This window comes from Peromyscus maniculatus, chromosome 21, assembly GCF_049852395.1.
Source record: "Peromyscus maniculatus bairdii isolate BWxNUB_F1_BW_parent chromosome 21, HU_Pman_BW_mat_3.1, whole genome shotgun sequence".
In the NCBI taxonomy this organism is placed as follows: domain Eukaryota; kingdom Metazoa; phylum Chordata; class Mammalia; order Rodentia; family Cricetidae; genus Peromyscus; species Peromyscus maniculatus.
The window spans coordinates 14,508,656-14,528,631 of record NC_134872.1 but is presented as its reverse complement, the minus strand read 5'-3'; the positions used below and the strand labels follow the sequence as shown (position 1 = coordinate 14,528,631).

The 19,976-nt window shown below is 38.2% G+C and overlaps 1 protein-coding gene across 3 annotated transcripts in view; it reads left to right on the top strand.

The window, feature by feature from the left end:
* Pcdh15 (protocadherin related 15) overlaps positions 1-19,976 on the top strand; it is a 1,435,956-nt gene that overhangs the window by 1,273,315 nt on the left and 142,665 nt on the right. For all 3 annotated transcript variants that reach the window (XM_042266444.2, XM_076556997.1, XM_076556998.1), the window contains 2 exons: positions 4,446-4,586; positions 5,923-6,035. In XM_042266444.2, coding sequence (XP_042122378.1) covers positions 4,446-4,586; positions 5,923-6,035 — 254 coding nt within the window. The remainder of the gene's footprint in view (positions 1-4,445; positions 4,587-5,922; positions 6,036-19,976) is intronic.

The window sequence follows — 19,976 nt, the reverse complement described above, 5'->3', positions numbered from 1 at the left end:
TAGAATACAAAATTAAATTTCATGTATTGCTTCTTGGTTTAGTTTATTTTATTTGCATGGGAAATTTTTACTGACTACCTTATCTGATGAAGCAATTTATATGGAGAGCAAAATTTTCCTGAAAATAAGGTAAGAAGACACATAAAATGCACAAATAAAATAATTACATTTGACAATCAAATCATTGCCCAAAATGGTACAGTTTCATTTAAACAGACATTTTTAAAGTACACACACACACACACACACACACACACACACACACACACACACACACACACACAGAGGCACGCACGCGCATGTGCATACCTGTGTGTGTGTGTGTGTGTGTGTGTGTGTGTGTGTGTGTTGCACGACTCCTAATTAGTCTTAATAAAAACCCAGAACCAGATATTGGGGTAAATGCTGAAAGATCAGAGAAGCAGAGGAACAAGCCACAAGAGAAACTTCTCATCACTACTGAATTCTCTGGCAGAAATGGGAAGATCCTGTCTGAATGAATCCTCAGGCTGAATGTTCCTGAGTCCTCAGCCAAATAAAACTGAGTTCCTGTCTCTTCGCACTTTATATGCCTTTCTCTGTCCAGCCATATCACTTCCTGTCTCTAAACCTTCCTACTGCTGGAATTAAAGATGTGTGACTCTCAAGTACTGGGATTAAAAGTGTGAGCCATTACTTCCTGGCTCTGTTTCTCTTTTAGACTGCATTAATCTCAAGTAGTCCAAGGTGGCTTTGAAAGCACAGAGATCCAGACAGATCTCTGCCTCCCAAGTGCTAGGATTAAAGATGTGTACCACCACTGCCTGCCCTCTATGTTTAATCTAGTGGCTGGCTTTGTCCTCTGATCTTCAGGCATACTTTATTTGTTAAGAGTAATATATATATACAGGTGTATATATAATACCTGTGAATATATATATATATATATATATATATATATATATATATTACAGAGGGGAAGGGAAGGTAGGTATGTGTGCGATGTGTACATGTGCATAATATATCACTTTGAACTTAAAATAGTAAAATTCCTTATTAGGTCAAACTCTACATATAGTATGATTACCTCACTCCATGAATGAGATATATTTTGTGTCTGTTGAGATGTGTGTCTATAGAGTGAGGAATGAAACCTACAATATATAAATAATGAGGTGAGGAGCCCATAATAGCACCACAACCTTACTCCTCATTGCCAAAGAAGTTTCAGAAAATGGTATTTATCTATGTATTATCTATCAGCACTCCTTAACCCATAATGAAGATCATAAGCACAGGATAAGTGCAAAGAAATTTGTCTGTCTGTCTGTCTCTCAATATCCCTGCCATCTTCAGAAATAAATATAAGGATGGAAGTATATGAACAGATAGATATTAGTGGGTGGAAAAACCATAAACACATAATGTGTAACATAAATGAATTGAGAATAGAGCCTTAACTAATTCTAATTTTTTAAAAAAAAGGAAGAGAAGGAGCATTCAGTTAGGCATGATGGCACGTGTCTATAATCTCAGCACCATGAAAACTGTAGCTTATGAGTGATTTTAGTTACTATGCTGTACTGCAGATGGAATAGGAACTAATGTTGGTAAAAACTCTGTTTTCATGCCATGTTTTAGCTCTTTATCATTATGACAACCTGGAAGTTATGCTTCCCAACATGCTGGGAATATCCCAGTTGGGTTTTCCTGTAGCATCACCTTCCCCAAGCATGTTTTATGAATTGTTTTTCCAAGTTATTCACATGTTAGAGGAATATTGCTTTGAAGATGTCATAATCATTAAGTGAGTTGCATGCCTAAGAACCATATTTCAATATAAAATATGTCTAATAATTTTGCTATTTAGATGAGGAAATCTCAGGAAATGAATTCATTTTTAAAACCTTGCTTTTGTCATTTGTAAAATATGAATGGTTATGCTAACTCCTAGATCTATTTTAAATATTAATAGGAGAATAAATATAACACACATATTCTGATATTTAGTAAAATGCTGTTTGGTTTCTAAAACTGATGTCAGCATCATCAAGAAGCAAGCAGCATTGTCACTGAATTAAAAAAATGTGCATAAACTGCACAGACTTGATGCAGCTTCCAATAACTGTGCCTCTTTCACCACACTGCTGGATTTTCCCTCAGCCACTCAGAGAACTTACGGTTCACGTGTAAAATTACTATGGAGGTAACAACTCCTTCTCACAAGAGTTCAGTAGTGTTGTGTATTTCTAAAACCTTGAAATATGTAAATATTTACATATCTGTCAGAATGCTTGGGCATGATGGACACTATTAACCCTTAAATTCTCTAATTTATTTATTCAGTTTGTTGACACCCATGGGAGGTCTGCCCCTTTCAGAGTAGAAACAGAGGAGGAATAGATTGAGGAGCGGTGCAGGAGAGGTGGGGGAGGGAGTAGGAAGAGAAGAGGAAAGGGAAACTGGTCAGGACGTAAAATAAATAAATTGAAATTTTAAAAAAATCTCCAGCTTCCTTGTCTACCGCTTTAAAGGAGCTCATTGTCAGCCAGTCTGCATGTTTGGTCCATCTCCCTGCTTCATTCTGTGTTCCCAGTTCTCACTGTAGATCTGACTAGCAGAAATGAGCGGCAACCCTGTCACAGATAAGATGCTATGGGGTCATAAGATTTATTCTGCTAAGGCAATACACTCTTTATGTTTTAGTTCTTCCTCACTCAAAGTCTGAAGACACGGACGATTACAACACAGACAGCCTGCTCTAATATCTGCCCCTGAAACTTCGCGTGCACAGTAGTCTCTGCTTTTGCATTGCCGTCTTGCCATTTTGGTTTCCTTAGGTCCCACCAGAGTCACCAAGTAAGCTCATCTGATAGCACGTTGGGGCTTCTCTAGCCCAAATCTCTAAACACCTCCAAATTATTCATGTAAACAGATCCAAAGGCTCAAACCCATGTATGTAGGCTTAGTTCCAGCAGTGAGCCCACTCCTTGTACTGTTTGTGCATCGACTGCTAGTGCATTGCTGTTACGAGACACCTCACATAACAACTTAAAAAGAGGAAGGACTTATTTTTGACTTACAGTTTCAAAGTATTTAGTCCTTAATTCATTGGCCCAAATGTACTGGACAAATCCTCATGGTAGTGCAAGAAAAATAGCAAGATAGAAAGTATTGCTTTCAAATACACATTCCCAAGGCCAAGTCTACTAGCTGGAACCACCATCTGAAGCTCCCATAGCCTCCCAAAATTATACCAGATATTGAGAACTAAGATTTCAAACCATGAACCTTCAGGGGATATTTCATATTTACACCATCACAATAAGTAAACAGAAATGTGTGATACAATTCCAAGTAGACTTAGTGAATAAAAATATCTTAGAGACACATCTTAAACAGAACCAGGAAATCATGAGCACAAATTCAGAAAGTGGAAGTCTGTCAAACATCAAGTATCCGAGCATAAGTAACAGCAATGTGTGAGGCAAAAATGAATAGCGAGCTCAAATTAGATAGAAAAAAAAATGAAACATTTTCAAGATCTGATATCACCATGTGAGGAGTCTGGATTTGTGTGTTTGATAGAAAGCACTAGAGGGTTTTGACCAGCTTTTATGAGAAGAAATTCACTCGTGCTTGTCCACTCTCGCTCCTGCTCCCTATCTGGGTTTTGTTTTGTTTTGTTTTTGTTTTTGTTTTTGTTTTTGTTTTTTGACACAGGGTCTCACTCTGCATTCCAGAACGTCCTGGTACTCACTGTGTAGCACAGGTTGGCCTCTTAAGTTCTCTTTCTTTGAACTCACTAGCACTGAGACTGCAAGTGTGAGCCACCACCCCCAGCTGAGAGTGTTGATGTTTTAAAGACAATTTTAGCAGAATGGAAGCAGAGAGCCAGATCAGTGTCCAACACAGAAGAAGTGGCTGCAAAATATGGAAGAAAATTGAAGTATGAGTTATCTACAGAAGCTGTGACTATGGAGTCAGTGGGTTGTAGATTATTAGTGGGTAGAGGGATCGGTAAATATTCTTGGGCTTTGATATTCTATCCCTTTCTAGTGGTGCAGCCATTTATCTATAGTGCAGATAAACATAAGCAAAAGGGAACCAGCATTCTGGATTTAGATTAGCATAATTAAAAGTGAAACAACTGTGGCCGAAAGTAAAATATTCAGAGACACTGGGTATTTAGGGAGGCAGACAAGCTGTGGATTGAAAGGAAAGCTGCCTGTGGCAATATACTAAATTTTCCCCTCATAAAAATTACTTTACCAAAGCCTAATTGCAACACACTTCATTGATTAGGATTGAATTGTCCACAGAAAGAAATATCCTGTCACATTTTAACACGGGGTATGGAACCAGGACAATTTTTTCTGTTCTACAAAGCCATTCATCATAAAAGTCAGATTATCTCCACTGATGTTCTTTGCTTTCATCCTGATAGATCAATTATTTCATTTCAGGGTTTGCCTGCAAGTCGGGTGAGGTATAGAGTGGATGATGTGCAGTTTCCATACCCTGCCAGTATTTTTGATGTAGAAGAAGATTCTGGAAGAGTAATAACTCGTGTCAATCTTAATGAAGAGCCTACAACAATTTTTAAGGTCAGTGTGCCATTTTCTTTGTGACATCTATTTGACATCCAGCACTGAGGGTCTTGCTTAACAGTTGTCAATGTGGTCTTCTTTCTATTTTTCACCTCTTTAATTTTTAAAAATCATTTCTCATTGAAATTTGGAAAATGTACTTTGAAATAAAAGAATCACTTCATATTTTATATATTTGGCATAATTAGATGCTACTACTTGATCTTCTAATGAGAGTCTAGGCTGTACAATAATCATGATATTCAATCTGTACTCAATTATATACTGTCCATACCAATCAACACAACATTATCTTAATGGCTATATGGTGTTCTGCTCTGCAAGTAAAGCATTACATTTTTCTTTGCATTTCTAACGCTACAATAGTAAATCATTGGGTTGCTACTGTGCACCGCTATCATTCTGAAATGACTTGTGTGAATGCTATTGTACACCTGCTTGCAAACCTAAGTGCCTACAGGTTTAAATGCAGAAGCAAAATCATGTATTCTTGACACATAATGCTTCTAGAAAATTTTAAAAAATAATATCCATTAACCAAAACTGAGTTGCTTTGTGTTAATAACCTTTAATTTTCACAAGAATGTACATCTCTGTGAAAATGTTTACGTGCCTTAACATAAATATTAGAGCACTTCTTTGTGTATTGTGGTTGTTAAGGGAACATACCAATTAATATTACAGTAATAATATATAGATATTACCTTGTACATCTAAAACTTTTCAGTTTATGTATTTGAATAACTCCCACTGTGTACTATGTGCCCTTGGTTTAAAATGGACTAATTGTTTTAAGAGACTACATAACAAAGTGTTAACTATAAAGGTTGCCTATTTTATTCTCTAGAGAAAAACATTTTTACTCTTTAAATTCACGGAAAATTCACTAGAAAATTAATTTTTTTATAAGTAAGCTAATTATCTTTCTGCTGTTGATACAACTGGATTTAACACCTTTTAAGTAAGTGTGTTGATGCTATAAAAGTACATTTTTCTTCTTAGAGGCAGCATTGACTGTAGAAATCCATTTAGAATTACATAGAATGAGCATCATCCATATACTCTACAAGAAGTTGATTTTTTTCTTAACAGAGTTTGTAACTCATTTGATTTTTTTCTTCTGGAAAATAAAAATGATATTGCCTAGCTGGATGTTTATGAAGATTAAGGGAGAATGTGGCATATCCTAACACAATATCTCTCTCCTTGGAGGAAAATGATTAGTTCTTCCCACAACTGGAACCAGGAACAAAATAGCAAAATCTTTGATGCCGTCCATGTTGACATTTTTCTCCTGTTTATAATCTGTATGCGGGTCCTGTCACTTTTCTAGCTGGTGGTTGTGGCTTTTGATGATGGGGAGCCTGTGATGTCTAGTAGTGCCACCGTGAGAATTCTCGTCTTACATCCTGGAGAGATCCCACGCTTCACCCAAGAGGAATATAGGTATGAATTTCTATCAGGTTTTAAAACACTGAGCTTTTAGTGTGCTTTAGAGGCACTCTCAAAATTGATCTGAATTTACCAATGATGCTGACTTTCAACTCCAGCTTGATTTTAAAATTAGAATGAAACCTTTGAAGATGTACCGTGATTACAACCGTTTAGTATGATGTACTTTAGCAAAGCTTCAACTGATCCTTTATAAATAATAAAGAAGTTTGGTTGAAATATAATCATATAATTCTAAGTCTTTAATGAACCTGGGGTAAAACTGGATTTTCAGTGCTCATTGTTACCAGTATAATGTGACCTCCACCTCTGATGTATGTTCTATAGCAACACTTTCCAAGACATGTGATGTGTGCCTTAATACCATGTTATATATTATAGCAAGGATACTTTCAAATCATCAAATGATAAGAAAATAATTCAGAATAACCAATGAACTGAGGCAGTCTAGGGAAAGTTGAATCAGGTCAGAATCCTCTTACATGTGCTCTTACAATGGCACCAAATGATTGGCTAGGTTTTTTTTTCCTAAGTTACCAATTTCATTAATAGAATCGCATTGCAGTTAGTATCTGTATTAAGACATTGCATAAAACTCTAAATTATTCATTAAGCAAAATATTTTCAATTTTTAAAAAGTGGTATTAAACAAGGACACTTAGAAAGGAAAGCTAAATGAACATGTCCTAGAATTCATTTTTTATGGTCGTGGTGGCTAGTTATCCAAGATTCTCTAGGGCACTAGCATTATCAGGATCAGATTCCTATCCAGTCTTTCTTAGAAATGTCTTCTTGCTATGTGTGCACATGGAAAAGAAATCCAACTCCTTGTAAGTGTTCCTTATGTGGGCACAAATGTGCATGTGCACATATATGATGTGATATATATATACACATATACATATACATATACATATATTCATACATGGTTTATAATTATGTTACCATTAGAAATCCCTATTTTTCTTGCCTTAATCAGTATCTTCATCTAACTTCTAGTTTGTCTCAAGAAAGACTGGATCACTAAATGCCCTGGGACCCAATGTAGACTCCATTATCCCTTGTTTATCCTGATGCTGATGCTGATTCATGGCTGTGAAACATCTGCCTTTATTTTAGTGGATAATCTCTACATTCCCTTCAAGATTGCTGAAGGGTGGTAAACATCCTCATTACAAATACATGAAGCAATATATAATACAGCAATTTTAATCTCAAAATATTCCCAATAAAGTGATTATTGCAAGAGGTTCACAACCCTGGAGTAGAAACAGATGTAACTGTTGTAAACACAGTACACCATGAAAACACAATCCATGAGGAGACAGTAGCACCACTGTGCTGGGGAAACAAGGTGTATAGATGTACAGTCATGCCTGAATACCCACATTCTACTGAGCTGACTTAAAGGTGGTGTAGGAGTTATCCATAACAATACAGATAGATGGCCCACATCTGTGAGTCAGCATCAGCATCACTTAAACAGGGAAGATGGAATCTTCACTGGGTTCCAGAGCATTTAATGATTTCAGTCTTTTCTGAGACAAATTAGAATTGGAAGATGACTCTGGTTGAGGCTCAAGAGCAAAAGAGATCTCTGATGACAGTGGAATTCATCGTGGTTTAAAATTTGGATTTGGGTGTTTTATTACTTTTTTTTCTTTTCTTTTTATTGAGAGATTTTCTATTCATTTTACATATCAACCATGGATTTCCCCTGTCCTCCCTCCTCCTGCCTCCTCCAAGGCAAGGTCTCCCCTAGGGAGTCAGCAAAGCCTGGTCCATTCAGTTGAGGCAGGTCCAATCCTCTCCCCCCTGCACCAAGGCTGAGCAAAGTGTCTCACCATAGGCACTAGGCTCCAAAAAGCTGGCTCCTGCACTAGGGACAGGTCCCGGTCCCACTGTCTGGGGGCCCCCTAAACAGTTCAAGCTAAACAACTGGGATTTGAGTGCTTTATAATTTCAAATAACTTCTTAAGCATTTGAAGCTTAAGTTTACAGCAGGAACCAAGATACCGGCAGGTGGAGTAAATGAGGACATATCTTGGGAACATCTGCCACCACAAGAAAATTTTATCTTTATAATACCGTAGCTCAAAATCAACTTCCATGATGTAACTCCTGGACAGTCTTCCAAGAGCAAGCACACAAACTATACTAAGTGTATTTTAAATTCTATGTGAGACAAAAAAAATCCCATAGTTAATGTGATGACAAGTTCACTCCCCCTCAAGCCCATAGTTGCTGTCCCTCTCGCTTGGCAGTTCCGGAATGCTTTGTCTCTGGTTTGCAGTGGGCACGGTTTTCTGCCATTGGAGATATTTCCCTGTTGAGTTACTTTGAGTGTTTCAAGCACCAACGTGACAGATTCACATGGTAGTTTTTGCTAGCTTTATGTCAACTTGATACAGGCTAGAGCCATATGGGAAGAAGGAAACTTAACTGAGAAAAATGCCTCCATGCTGTAAGGAAGCCCACAGGGCATTTTCTTAATTAGTGATTGATGTAGGAGGGCCTAGTCCTTTGTAAGTGGCATCATCCCTGGTGGGCTGGTGATCCTGAGTGCTATAAGAAAGCAGATTGGCCAAGCTCTGGGAATCCTGTTGAAGAGAAGAGGGGAAGGGTTGTACAAGCCAAGGGGGTCAAGGTCATCACAAGGGAACCCACAGAAATGACTGACCTGGGCTCATAGAGCTCACAGAGCTGGACTGACATCTAGGGATCCTACATGGGACGGACCTAGGCCCTCTACATATGTGCGACAGTTGTGTAGCTTGGTCTATTTGTGGGACCAGGACCTGTCTCTAAGGCTTGGGCTGGATTTTGGGAATCTATTCCTCATGCTGAGCTGCCTCCCCAGCCTTAAAACAAAGCAGGGAACTTATCCTTACTGCAACTTGATATGGCATACTTTGTTGATACCCATGGGAGGCCTTCCTCTTTGTGAACAGAAACAGGGGAGGAGTGGATGGGTGGGTGCAGAGGGGATGTTGGGGAGAGGAGGGGATGGGAGGACAAGAGGGAGAGGAAACTGTTATAGAGATCTAAAATAAATTATAAATTTAATTAATTAAAAGAAAAATTAAAATATAGGTACTTGGGATAGAAAAATAAACTGCCTCTTTATATGCAGATATTAAATTTTTATAGTATTCCTCAAAGAAGAGAGAGAGAGAGAGAGAGAGAGAGAGAGAGAGAGAGAGAGAGAGAAGGAAGGAAGGAAGGGAGAGAAAGAAAGAAAGAAAGAAAGAAAGAAAGAAAGAAAGAAAGAAAGAAAGAAAGAAAGAAAGAAAGAAAGAAGGAAGGAAGGAAGGAAGGAAGGAAGGAAGGAAGGAAGGAAGGAAAGAAAGAAAGAAAGAAAGAAAGAAAGAAAGAAAGAAAGAAAGAAAGAAAGAAAGAAAGAAAGAAAGAAAGAAAGAAAGAAAGAGAAAAGGAAGGAAGCAGTCTGAGCAAGCCATGAGGGAGCAAGCTGGTAAGCAACACTCCTCCATGGTCTCTATATCAGCTCCTGATTCCAGATTCCAGCCCTGCCATATGCTCTGACTTCCCTCTTTGATGGTCTGTGGTAGGAACTGTAAGCTTCAATAAACCCTTTCCTCTTAGGGTTGTTTATGGTCATGGTATTTCGTCACAGCAATAGAAACCCCAGCTAAGACTTTATACTTCTCCCTATCTTTGCTGGGGCCCTCACAGACACTGGTAAAGGAAATTTTCTTGTACATCCTTGGAAACTCTAATAGGGAAACAAACAAACAACACAACCAGCCATGGAATAAGTATCATTTCCCCTTGAGTAAGATCAGGACATCCTGCCCTTTCTCTGGGCCCCAGCTTGGAGCTGGACTTGTTCCCACTTAGTAACAGGTGTGCCTCGGATTCTCAGACATTCACGCTGATCTTTGTCTCCTTTGGGTAAAACCTTGAGGCTTTGAGGCCAAGGTCAGGATGACAATCTGGACATTGTTCATTTGGCTTTCTTTTCTGTGTGTCCTTGTTCAACACTAATTTTGAAAAACACAAATGTTTTTGCTCAATAAATAATTTACCATTCCCCACTGTGTCTGAATATAAATACCAACTACAAATAGATTCTATTAATAAAATTATTAACTTAGAGAACAAAAAAATTGCCAATTATCTGGTGCTATAATCAAAAGCAGTCAGGAGACCTTTAAGAGGGTTCTGACCTTCAAGAACTTTCTCACAGCTACAGAGTCTTTGTGATTGTCTCAATCCCTTGTTATTCTGAATCAAAAAGGGGATTTAGACATCTTGTAACTTGTTTATGGATAGACTCCTATATAAAGTCAATGTTACTGATGAAATAGATTCAGTGGAATTTGGTACTGAAAAAAAATGGCCTTGCTTTCTATTAATACCCAGGAAATTTAGAAAAAAAAAAATATCAAATCTGAGCTGAAGGCATTGCTTTGGGGATTGGTGTCAATATCTGAATTTAAATGTTTATACAGTGTGCTAGGAAAACCTTGAAACAGTGGGCAGCTCCTCAGCAATCGCTCCAGCTTTGCTGACTTGGGGGACACTCATGGCAGTGTTTCTGGACTCCCCTACTTTCTCATGAGCACACAGCCAAACTGTTTCCTAGGTCCACTTACTATTGGGAGTCACCCAACAGGGCTATACTTTTGGAAATAAACTGTGGTACTGAATGGTCTTTACCATGTTTTGGCCTGGCTGAACCATTTTGCCCAGGAATACCTGAAACACAGAATACACCCAGGGCAACCCTGTCAGCCATTTGTTGACAAAGGTAGAAACACAAGATAAGAAATTTGCATGTCTGTCTTGTACTAGGTACTGTCCTTCCAAATGATATAAAATAACATTGATTTGAAAGAACACATGACGTAATTTATTAACCATACTGAAAGTCCTGCTCGGTCATGCTGTAACATTTTCTAAGTTTGTTTTGTTTCCTTTTGGAAGCATTGTCTGTAAGGATGATTCTTGTCATTAAATTCTTAGTCACTAGCTGTGGCAATGTTCTTGTGCTATAGTAGACTACCTGAAAGGTCATCCCAGCTGTCTTCTAGTACAGAACCATGAGGTGTAAGATGCTTAATGCCTTTGCTGTCTTACTTCTAAATCCATTCCCTGCCTCAGGAGTCCATGCATGACTCCCAGAGGGCAAAGAACCATCAATCTCTGACTACCTGAAAGATGCCTGGTGTTGGTGTCACTCCTGGTGGACGAAAACACAAATCCTTCCAGGATCAAATTTTGCAGAGATACAAAATGGTACTGTGTGCATTCTGACCCTGTGGCATGGACTCACCGTTTACATGTGGACAATATTTTCTAAGGAAAAAAAAAAACGCACTGGGAGCTGGAATACTGGGGTTGTAGGTCTCAGGATTGTTTCCATTCCCAGGGTTCATGTCTAGGTTCCTAGGGGAAATTTTATTTCCAACAAATGACCACATTTAAAGATGAACTATTCATTTATCTTGGGAATTTAAACTGAATTCATGACAATCATGGCACCATCTCCCACTAACCCTACTGTTTCATGTATATTGGAACTGCCACTTAAATCACTCAGTTTCCCAAAAGGAAAACTCAGAAACATGGATGGTGTAGCAATTAAAAACAACACACTTTGTCTCACATGGCAATCGGAAATGAGTGCAGCTCTGTGGCAGCCGACAAATGGGCATTTGACCAGGCCCTCACCTTTTAATTCCGTTTAGATCCTCAGCCTATGGGATGGTACTAACACTTTCCAGATAGGCCTTTCTCCATTAGGGAATCCCTGCTAATTACCCTCAGAGTCACACCCAGAAGTGTGCTCTTCACATCTCCCAGAACATCTCAGTCTAATCAAGTTTAAAACAAGATTAAGCATGCAATGATGTAACACACCAACGTGACTATATTGAGGCTCCATGATGACCTCCGTCCTCATCCCCCCATTCTTCTACCTTTACCTAAAATAAAGTGCTTAAGGAGCTAGAGGGATTTTATTGCTGAAACATGTCATACCCTCGATATCTGTCTAGATTCTTTCTCCTTTGTTTTTGACTTATTTTTCCCTTTACAGTGGATAGAGATCAAATAATAGTACCTACCTTGAGCGCTATAAGTTAGTAGGGTGTGTGTGTGTGTGTGTGTGTGTGTGTGTGTGTGTGTGTGTGTGTGACATGTAGCCTCACATCTTTATTTAAACCATTTCCCACAATTTGGCCTACATTTAAAACTAGAATCACCTTCTAATAATCTGTTCTCAAACATTTCTCCTGTCTTGATCAGCTCAGACCATAGAGACTACCTGCCGGACCTGACAATTTATTATTTGGTTTAACAGAAATACTTGCTACAAGGGTAAATAGGCTGGGTTTTTTTTTCATTTTTACTTACTCTGTGTGTATATTTACAGTGGAGAGAGGCCATGTGTCACTGTGTGTATGTGTGGACAAATTTGTGAAATCAGTTCTCTCCTGTCATTTCTTTGTGGGTTTTAGGATTCAAACCCAAGTCCTCAGGCTTACAAGGTGACTACTTTTCCCTGATGAGGCATCTCACTGGCTGAAGCTGTCAAAATCTTTCACTTCCCTTTCAATCTTAGAACCAATGTGAAGGTTAGGGAGTTGTCCATACATCAATACCCCAGTTATTAGATTCATTTTGTTAAATTATTTCCGATTCATTCTTCTTGGGGCCCTCAGCTCTTTCATTATTTACTCCCTCTTCCAAGTAGTATGACAAAAACCGAGTTAAAGCGTTATATGAGGAAAAAAAGTGACATAACAGCCTACTGGCCGTTATTGGTAGGTATCCTGACCTGGTTTGGGCAATTTAGGAATGAAAACTCCATGTAATTAGTGTCTTTACTAATGTGGAACATGTATGTAAATTAATATATATTAAATATGTCCAACTTATTCATTTTCTTTTAATGTACAAGCACATAAATAAGGCCTACTTTAACATATATGTTTAAAGTCTACATTAATATCTATTAAATTTCTCTCTCTTTGTTTTCCTTAAAACTTCTCCTAACTAATCATAAATATCTTGAAATTAGCTTACATCTATCAAAATAGTAAAGTCCTGCAAGAATTAATTACCAAGGTGAGACTTTAAAAGCAACAATCTCTTTAGAGGAAACTCCCATGTGAGAGGGTTGGAAGAGAATTTGAGCCAGGCTGGGGGACTTTAAGAGAAATATAAATTATGAACCCAAGCTAAGAAGAGATAGGGAATATTAGGCCAAAACATCCCAACATCCCAGACTTCATTGTGACATTGAAATGAACACCATCTCACTTAAAGTGTGTGCCTACATGACAATCAGGTCATCCGTAGATTATGGTACAAACCTCCCACCTCTGTGTCTCTGCTCTCCTCATCATTAACTACAGTTTGATGAGGGACACATGTCCTTTATACAAACACCACATGAAATTCCATAATGTGATACTTAAAGGATGGTCCAGATGTGCCTCCTGTGGCTGTAGCCTCAAGACGCAACCTAAAGCACAACATGCCCATATTTAATGAGAGGGTTTCTGTCTTTCATTATTTTGCATCTCTTAGAAAGTTATTGCATTGTCATGGATATTTCATCTAACTCATCTCTCCGTTACCCTATGCAAGAATACTAAAATCCTAGTAGTAGTTAAGGTTGGATGGTTACCTGAGAGTGGATGGACTCCTGTAGGTCAAGTGTGTTGGCACCCTGAAGAATGACATTTGATCTTCATCGGAGGATGGCAGACTGAGTCATGCATACACTGGAATTCGCTTGCCTTCAGGTGGAGAGTAAATATCATGGAAAGGTCAACATGTCTAAGATAGACCATGCAGGCTAAATGTGAATATTGATTTTGGGTGGAAAATGCAGTGTCTTACTCCATTTATCAAAAAATTAGTCAAAGACAATGATTTTTAAATTTTCCAAAAAATACAATGCATTTATACATATACACATAGCTTTGATATTCATTTATGATAGAGATGTGCCAATTTATTATTAAATATTTCAAATTTAAAGTTATAGACAATTAAAAACTGTATTTTGAAGTATAATTCTTACAAAAATAAAAATTAAATTTATAACTATATGCAAATAAGAAAAAGATCAAATGTTCCAAACATATTTTTGTTAATTTTTTAAGTACTTTGTTAATCCTACAAAAATATTGTTCTGTTTCTACTAGTATTTAATTTTAATGTATGAAACCCAAATAAAAGATAATTATACATAAGAACATCCTGACATTTTCCAAATTTTAAATACTCTTCACTAAAATATAACCTTCATAATTTCCATATTAAAATTAAAAAACTGGTATGTTACTGATTAATGTGAATTAATTTAATCACTAATGACAGTAAAGACTTATATATAATTCATATTTAAACTCAATCTGAACAGTTTTTGTATTGGGGATTGAAATTAGTATAAACTGAATAAAGAATTAATAGTCTACCTTCTAATATGTAAAAATGAGGAAAATTATAATTTATAATCAGTAATAGCCACTTTATATACTAAATTATAAAAAGTAGGAATAATGCTTTTACAGCAGTCCAGTGAGATTTCATCAGCCGAAGAATTGCAGTTCTGTTCTATGAAGGGACATTGCTATCATTCATGGAAATCTTGATTTACAGACTTAAAAGCCTTTATCCATCCAGAACATGAGTATAGGGAGGAAACACTGCAGAGATTACAACAGAAGACAAGATCTGTGGAAACTTTCAAGTATAGGGACTGCTGCTTGCTGACTAAAACTGCTCGACTTTTGTATAGGTCTGTTGTCCAACATGAAATCTCATATTTCCTGAAGATAAACTGCCATGACTTCTGCCATCACTATTCAGGTCATCCTCAAGCATAAGAGGGTTTTTCTTTATATTTGAGAAAAGGCTTGGGATGTTTGGGGTGAATTCATACACTTTCTCTGCCATGTGGAATTGAACTTCTTCACATCTTCCCAGTTGTAGATGATTTACAGTCTCTTGTTGTTCCCCTTGTTTGGAGTTCATTACTCACAGTTTTAGGGATGGCATCTTTCTCTCCTTGTGTTAAATCTCTGGGGTGTCCTGTTTCTGGGCTCTGGAGGTAAGATTCGGAGTTGATCAGCCTAAAGGTGCAAGCTGGGGGACATATGAGCAATATGAAGGGCCTTATTTATATTATTTATTACAAGAGAAATTTCAAAGTATTGAAAGGAGTTAACCAGAAAAAGTCATACTTACCACTCAGAATGGAAGTCAAATCTTCCCACTGAGTGTGGACTCACAATCATGACGTGACCTTCAATTTATAATGGTGAAGTCATTCACTTTCAGTCTTCCATGGCACTCAGTAGCTGTGCCATTTAATTCATCTTCTGAGGGGTAATTATTTTTTTTCTTGTAAAATTTTAAAACATGGTTGTGTTCCGTTAAGTCGTGCACGGAAAACAAAATCACATGCATAAAAATCGCACGGTAGGAAAAGATACACAAGGCCATTGCAAACAAGAAAAAGCAAGGACTATTATATGACGTTGATGAACGTATAATTAATTCAGAGTCAAGTTCTGAGGGTGCACATGCCCAGTCTCACTAAATAGGTTGTAAACTTAAGTGAGAGAGTAAAACTTATTCCTTATTTTATTTTCGTAATGCCCAAAGCACAGTACTTTTCAATGTAAAGAGACGTATACTGTATTAGGCAACAGTGGTGGGCACAAAAGAGTTGTCACAGATAAACTGAATCATATGATCGCTAGAATCTCTCTCGACACACCTTTGATTTGTGGTACATGCCCTGTGGCTTTGATGTCCTGTTTTCGGATATGTATGAATGGAGTCTTGCTCCTTTATAGGCTTTGCCTGTGTGCATAAATTACATATCATGGTATAAATAAATGTAGTGATTTCAAATTGTCACCAGTTGTTTCTTATGATTCATACATTGCTTGGACAGAACTTGTGCTGGTCAGAGCTGGGTTCACATACGATGCTGTCAAGAAAAGAGGGACACAAACCATCCCAACTGAAGACATTGATCACCCAAAAGATAACAAGCTACTGTAATAATAGAGAAGGCCAGAACTTAGCCACACTGCTTAGGAAATGGGGTTTTAATTAAGAGTGGTGCTGGAGAGGCCCTCCCATGTTTACTAGTAGAGGTAGTTTTACAGTGTGAAGCAGGGGACCCATAAAACAGAATAACCAGGTATGGGGGCCAGTAACAGGAGAGGTAGGTCTTTTTCCTAGTGGCACTGTGTCAAAGCATGCCTCCCTGGTCAGTGGCAATGCCAATGTCCCTGAACTGTAAAGCTGACAAGAAGGGTTTTTTCTTAAAGGTTTTATAGAAACAATTTACAATGTCAAGTTTTCTAGTGGAAAGCTATAAGGACAAGGAAGCTAAGAACTAAGAGCCTGGAAGAAAGTTTCCTTAAGTCAAACTGGGAAACTTTAAAATTATCTCAGGTTATGGACCCTACTGATGTTCAAAATGGTGGCTGAGTTTTTAGAGGATGTCTGGACATCTCTTCCTGTGTTCTCTTCTGTCCTTGATAAGTCTGTATCAGATATTTCCCATGCTACCATGGAGCAGAGTAGAAGCCTCTGTACTGCTTCAGTGTTGGACACCAAGTGATGCAGTGTTTCCCCTGGAGCACGAATCCTAATTGGTCTTAATAAAATCCTGGAGCCAGATGTTGGGGGAAATGCTGAAAGATCAGAAAAACAAAAGGAACAAGCCACAGCCACCTCTCACCTCACCAACTCCTCAGGCAAAAAGGACTGAGCTCCTGTCTTCTCCCACCTTATATTCCTTTTCTCCCCTCAACCATATCACTTCCTGTCTCAACCTCCCTAGTGCTGGGATTAAAGGTATGTGTGCTTCCCAAGTAGTGGAAGCAAAGTCATGAGATCCCAAGTGCTGGGATTAAAAGCATGTGCCACCACTGCCTGGCCTCTATGGCTAACTAGTGGCTGGCATTGCCCTCTGATCTTCAGGCAAGCTTTATTTGTTGGAGTGTACATAAAATATCACCACAGCCCCAAGCTTAGGATACGTGCACATACTACACACACATGAATGTCACCCTAGGTGACATTTTTATCTTGACAATAATTTGAGAAAACCTTTGTTATTCCTACTCTCAAATGTTTATGCTCAAGGTGCCTTGAGAGCCTGAGCAGAGCTGAACTTCTAACAGCTTCTGCCCACGTGGTCCTTGACTCATTTTCTTATTTATAAGTCATCCTCAGAATCATGGGGTGCTTGTGTCTCTGAATATTCCTATCTTGGCACTATTTTTCTTAGTTAAATGTGTGGAATCAGGTCACTCTGGCACAATTACCACAAGGTTACAAATAATAGGAGTTCCAGTGGGTGTTTATTTCTTCTCGTTTTCATTAAACTTTCTCATAGCAGATATAAAAATGGTCCCTTAATTGGTACTCATTTGCAAATATATTGAATTCCAACATGTCAAAATAAATTAGATTTGTCTCTCTCTGTAGAAGGAGGGCAATAGAACCAGATTGGAACCACTGAACTTTTATAACATCTATTGACAAACACTTTCACGCCCTAAACTGCACAGCATTTAAAATAATTAGGAGCTTTGTTCAGCATGCATAACATTTACTTTTATTGTTACTTCTTGAACCCAAGTATAAAGCTTGATTTTAAACTGTGAAATAATTGTTTCATCTCTCTTTATACTATAAAAATGGGGTCTAACATTTGGATACTACAAATTATGTTATTTTATTATAGTTATTAGCTAGATGACTCAGATATTTTAAAATGCTTAATTGAAAAAGAATTATTACATATATTTTCCCAAACAATTAGAAATGTTAAGCAAATATTAATTTATGACATTCTTACACATAAATTATTATAAAGTTGATAATCCTTCTGAGTCATACTTTATTTACAAAGATTTTTTTTAAAAACAGTAAGTTTAGAATTATTTTGATCAGTTTTCTTCTTAGTTAAAAACTGCTGCTGTTTGAGTCCATGCATGTAATGAAGCATTATCCAACAAGGCAATGCAATGTGATGTATATATCAGGAAGCCAGGTTGGAAACTCAAGTACCTGTGGCTAGAGAAAATCAATATTCTATGCCATGTAATTATAACCTCGTGGCATTCTGGGAAATGGGAGCAGAGATAGTGAACAGATAGTACAGCTGGAGGTTCCAGAGGAGATCAGGAGCAGAGACGACAGGGGAGTTTTGAGATCACCAGAAAGCAGACTTCCAGTGCCTGGAACAGCAGAAGGCCTGACTGAGCAGACAGCAGAAGCAGGCATGTACATACAGCACAACTGCCCCCAGTACATGCTGAGCTACCCTGTTAACCTGCTTGAGTTTCTGAGACAGAGCTCACTCTCACACAAGTCATGGGAATGCCGTATTAACAGCCATCCTAGCAGCTGGGACGTGATTGTATCTCTCTATGCCTTCCACTTCATTTTCCATAAATAATGTTCCCATTTCTTCATTGCCTTTCTTTGACAAAAATTACACAACAGACTATTATTCAGTTGTTAAGAGAAACAAAATTAATTTCTCAGGTAAATGACTGGAAATGGAAACATTCTGGGTGATATAGAACACAGACCCAGAAAGATAAATGTCACATGGTTTTTTTTGTTGTTGTTGTTTTGTCGTGATTCTCATTTGTGGATGTTAGCTTTGATCTTCAGATAGGTCCACTTCCTTTGGAATTCCTGCAGGAGTCAGGAAATTAATAAGGGGCCATGGTAAGGGGAGGTTGTCAAAGGAATACAATGCAGTGGTATAAAGGGAGGTAATGGAACAAGCAGGATTAAGTGGGGTGGGAGTGAGAGAGCAGAGTACAGCAAGGAATAAGGGGAGGGATAATTAACACTAAGGACCTTCTGAAAAAGCAACAGTTAAATCTATTTTATTTATTGTAGATAAAAGCTTTCTAAAATACATACATATACATGGGTTAGAGGAGTTTAAATGAAGTTACACTATAACTGGGCAACAATGTCCCAGTCAGATTCCCCAATTTTTAGTTATTGTACAAGAGAGTCCAGTGGACCCCAAAACATTATAGGTCATTAACTGCTCTTGGTTACTCTCCAACAGTTCATAGTAAGACCCTGTGACTGAAGATACCACATACTTAACTCACAGACTGTGGAGAAAACATGCTGGGACTCACCCAGGAGCTTTATCCCTAGTGACTAGCTTGCATAAGGCTGAGGGGTACGATGCCTGCTACTGTCAGGAATAAGTAATCATCAGTCTTACCCAAGTGTGAACCATGTGTACTACCATAATGACTGACCTGGCAAGAAATGGCCCCTGATGCAAGAGTGGCACACATGTCATGGGAGTCGCCAACCACTTTCTGATTGGATTTTAATCTTGCTCCATAAGAGGAAACTCATACATTGTACTGTTATAAGGGCCAAGAACTTGTGGCCACCCAGATAATAGGCCCTAAGAGAGTACCTACTGCTATTATTCTGCTAAATGGACTTAGTATTAAGTTGACTCCTAATGACTTGTAGTTATACCCATAGATTGGTGCGTCTCTCAACCCTTATCAGAGACACATTTTTTAATCCATAGACCCACAACTGGTAAAGGTGAAAAGAATGAAAGACAGTGGAATGCTCAGCCCTAAATGGGGTGTCACACCCCTTCTCCCATGGCTCAGGAATCATTGTGAAAGATGTAAGTGGAAAGAGTGTAAGAGCCAGAGGTAATGGATGACTGCAAATAACCGGTGTTTTCTGGACACAAAAGAGTAGCTGCACATACAGACTCATAGTGGCTGTGATAGCCATGCACAAAGCCTGTGAAAGATAAAGCAAATCCTTAAAGGGGCAGGGGAGCTTGGCACAGTCCCATGCCTAGCCAAGGAGCTATTCACAATTGACAGATGCTGTGAGAGGAAGAGTCAGTTTTCTTTAAGA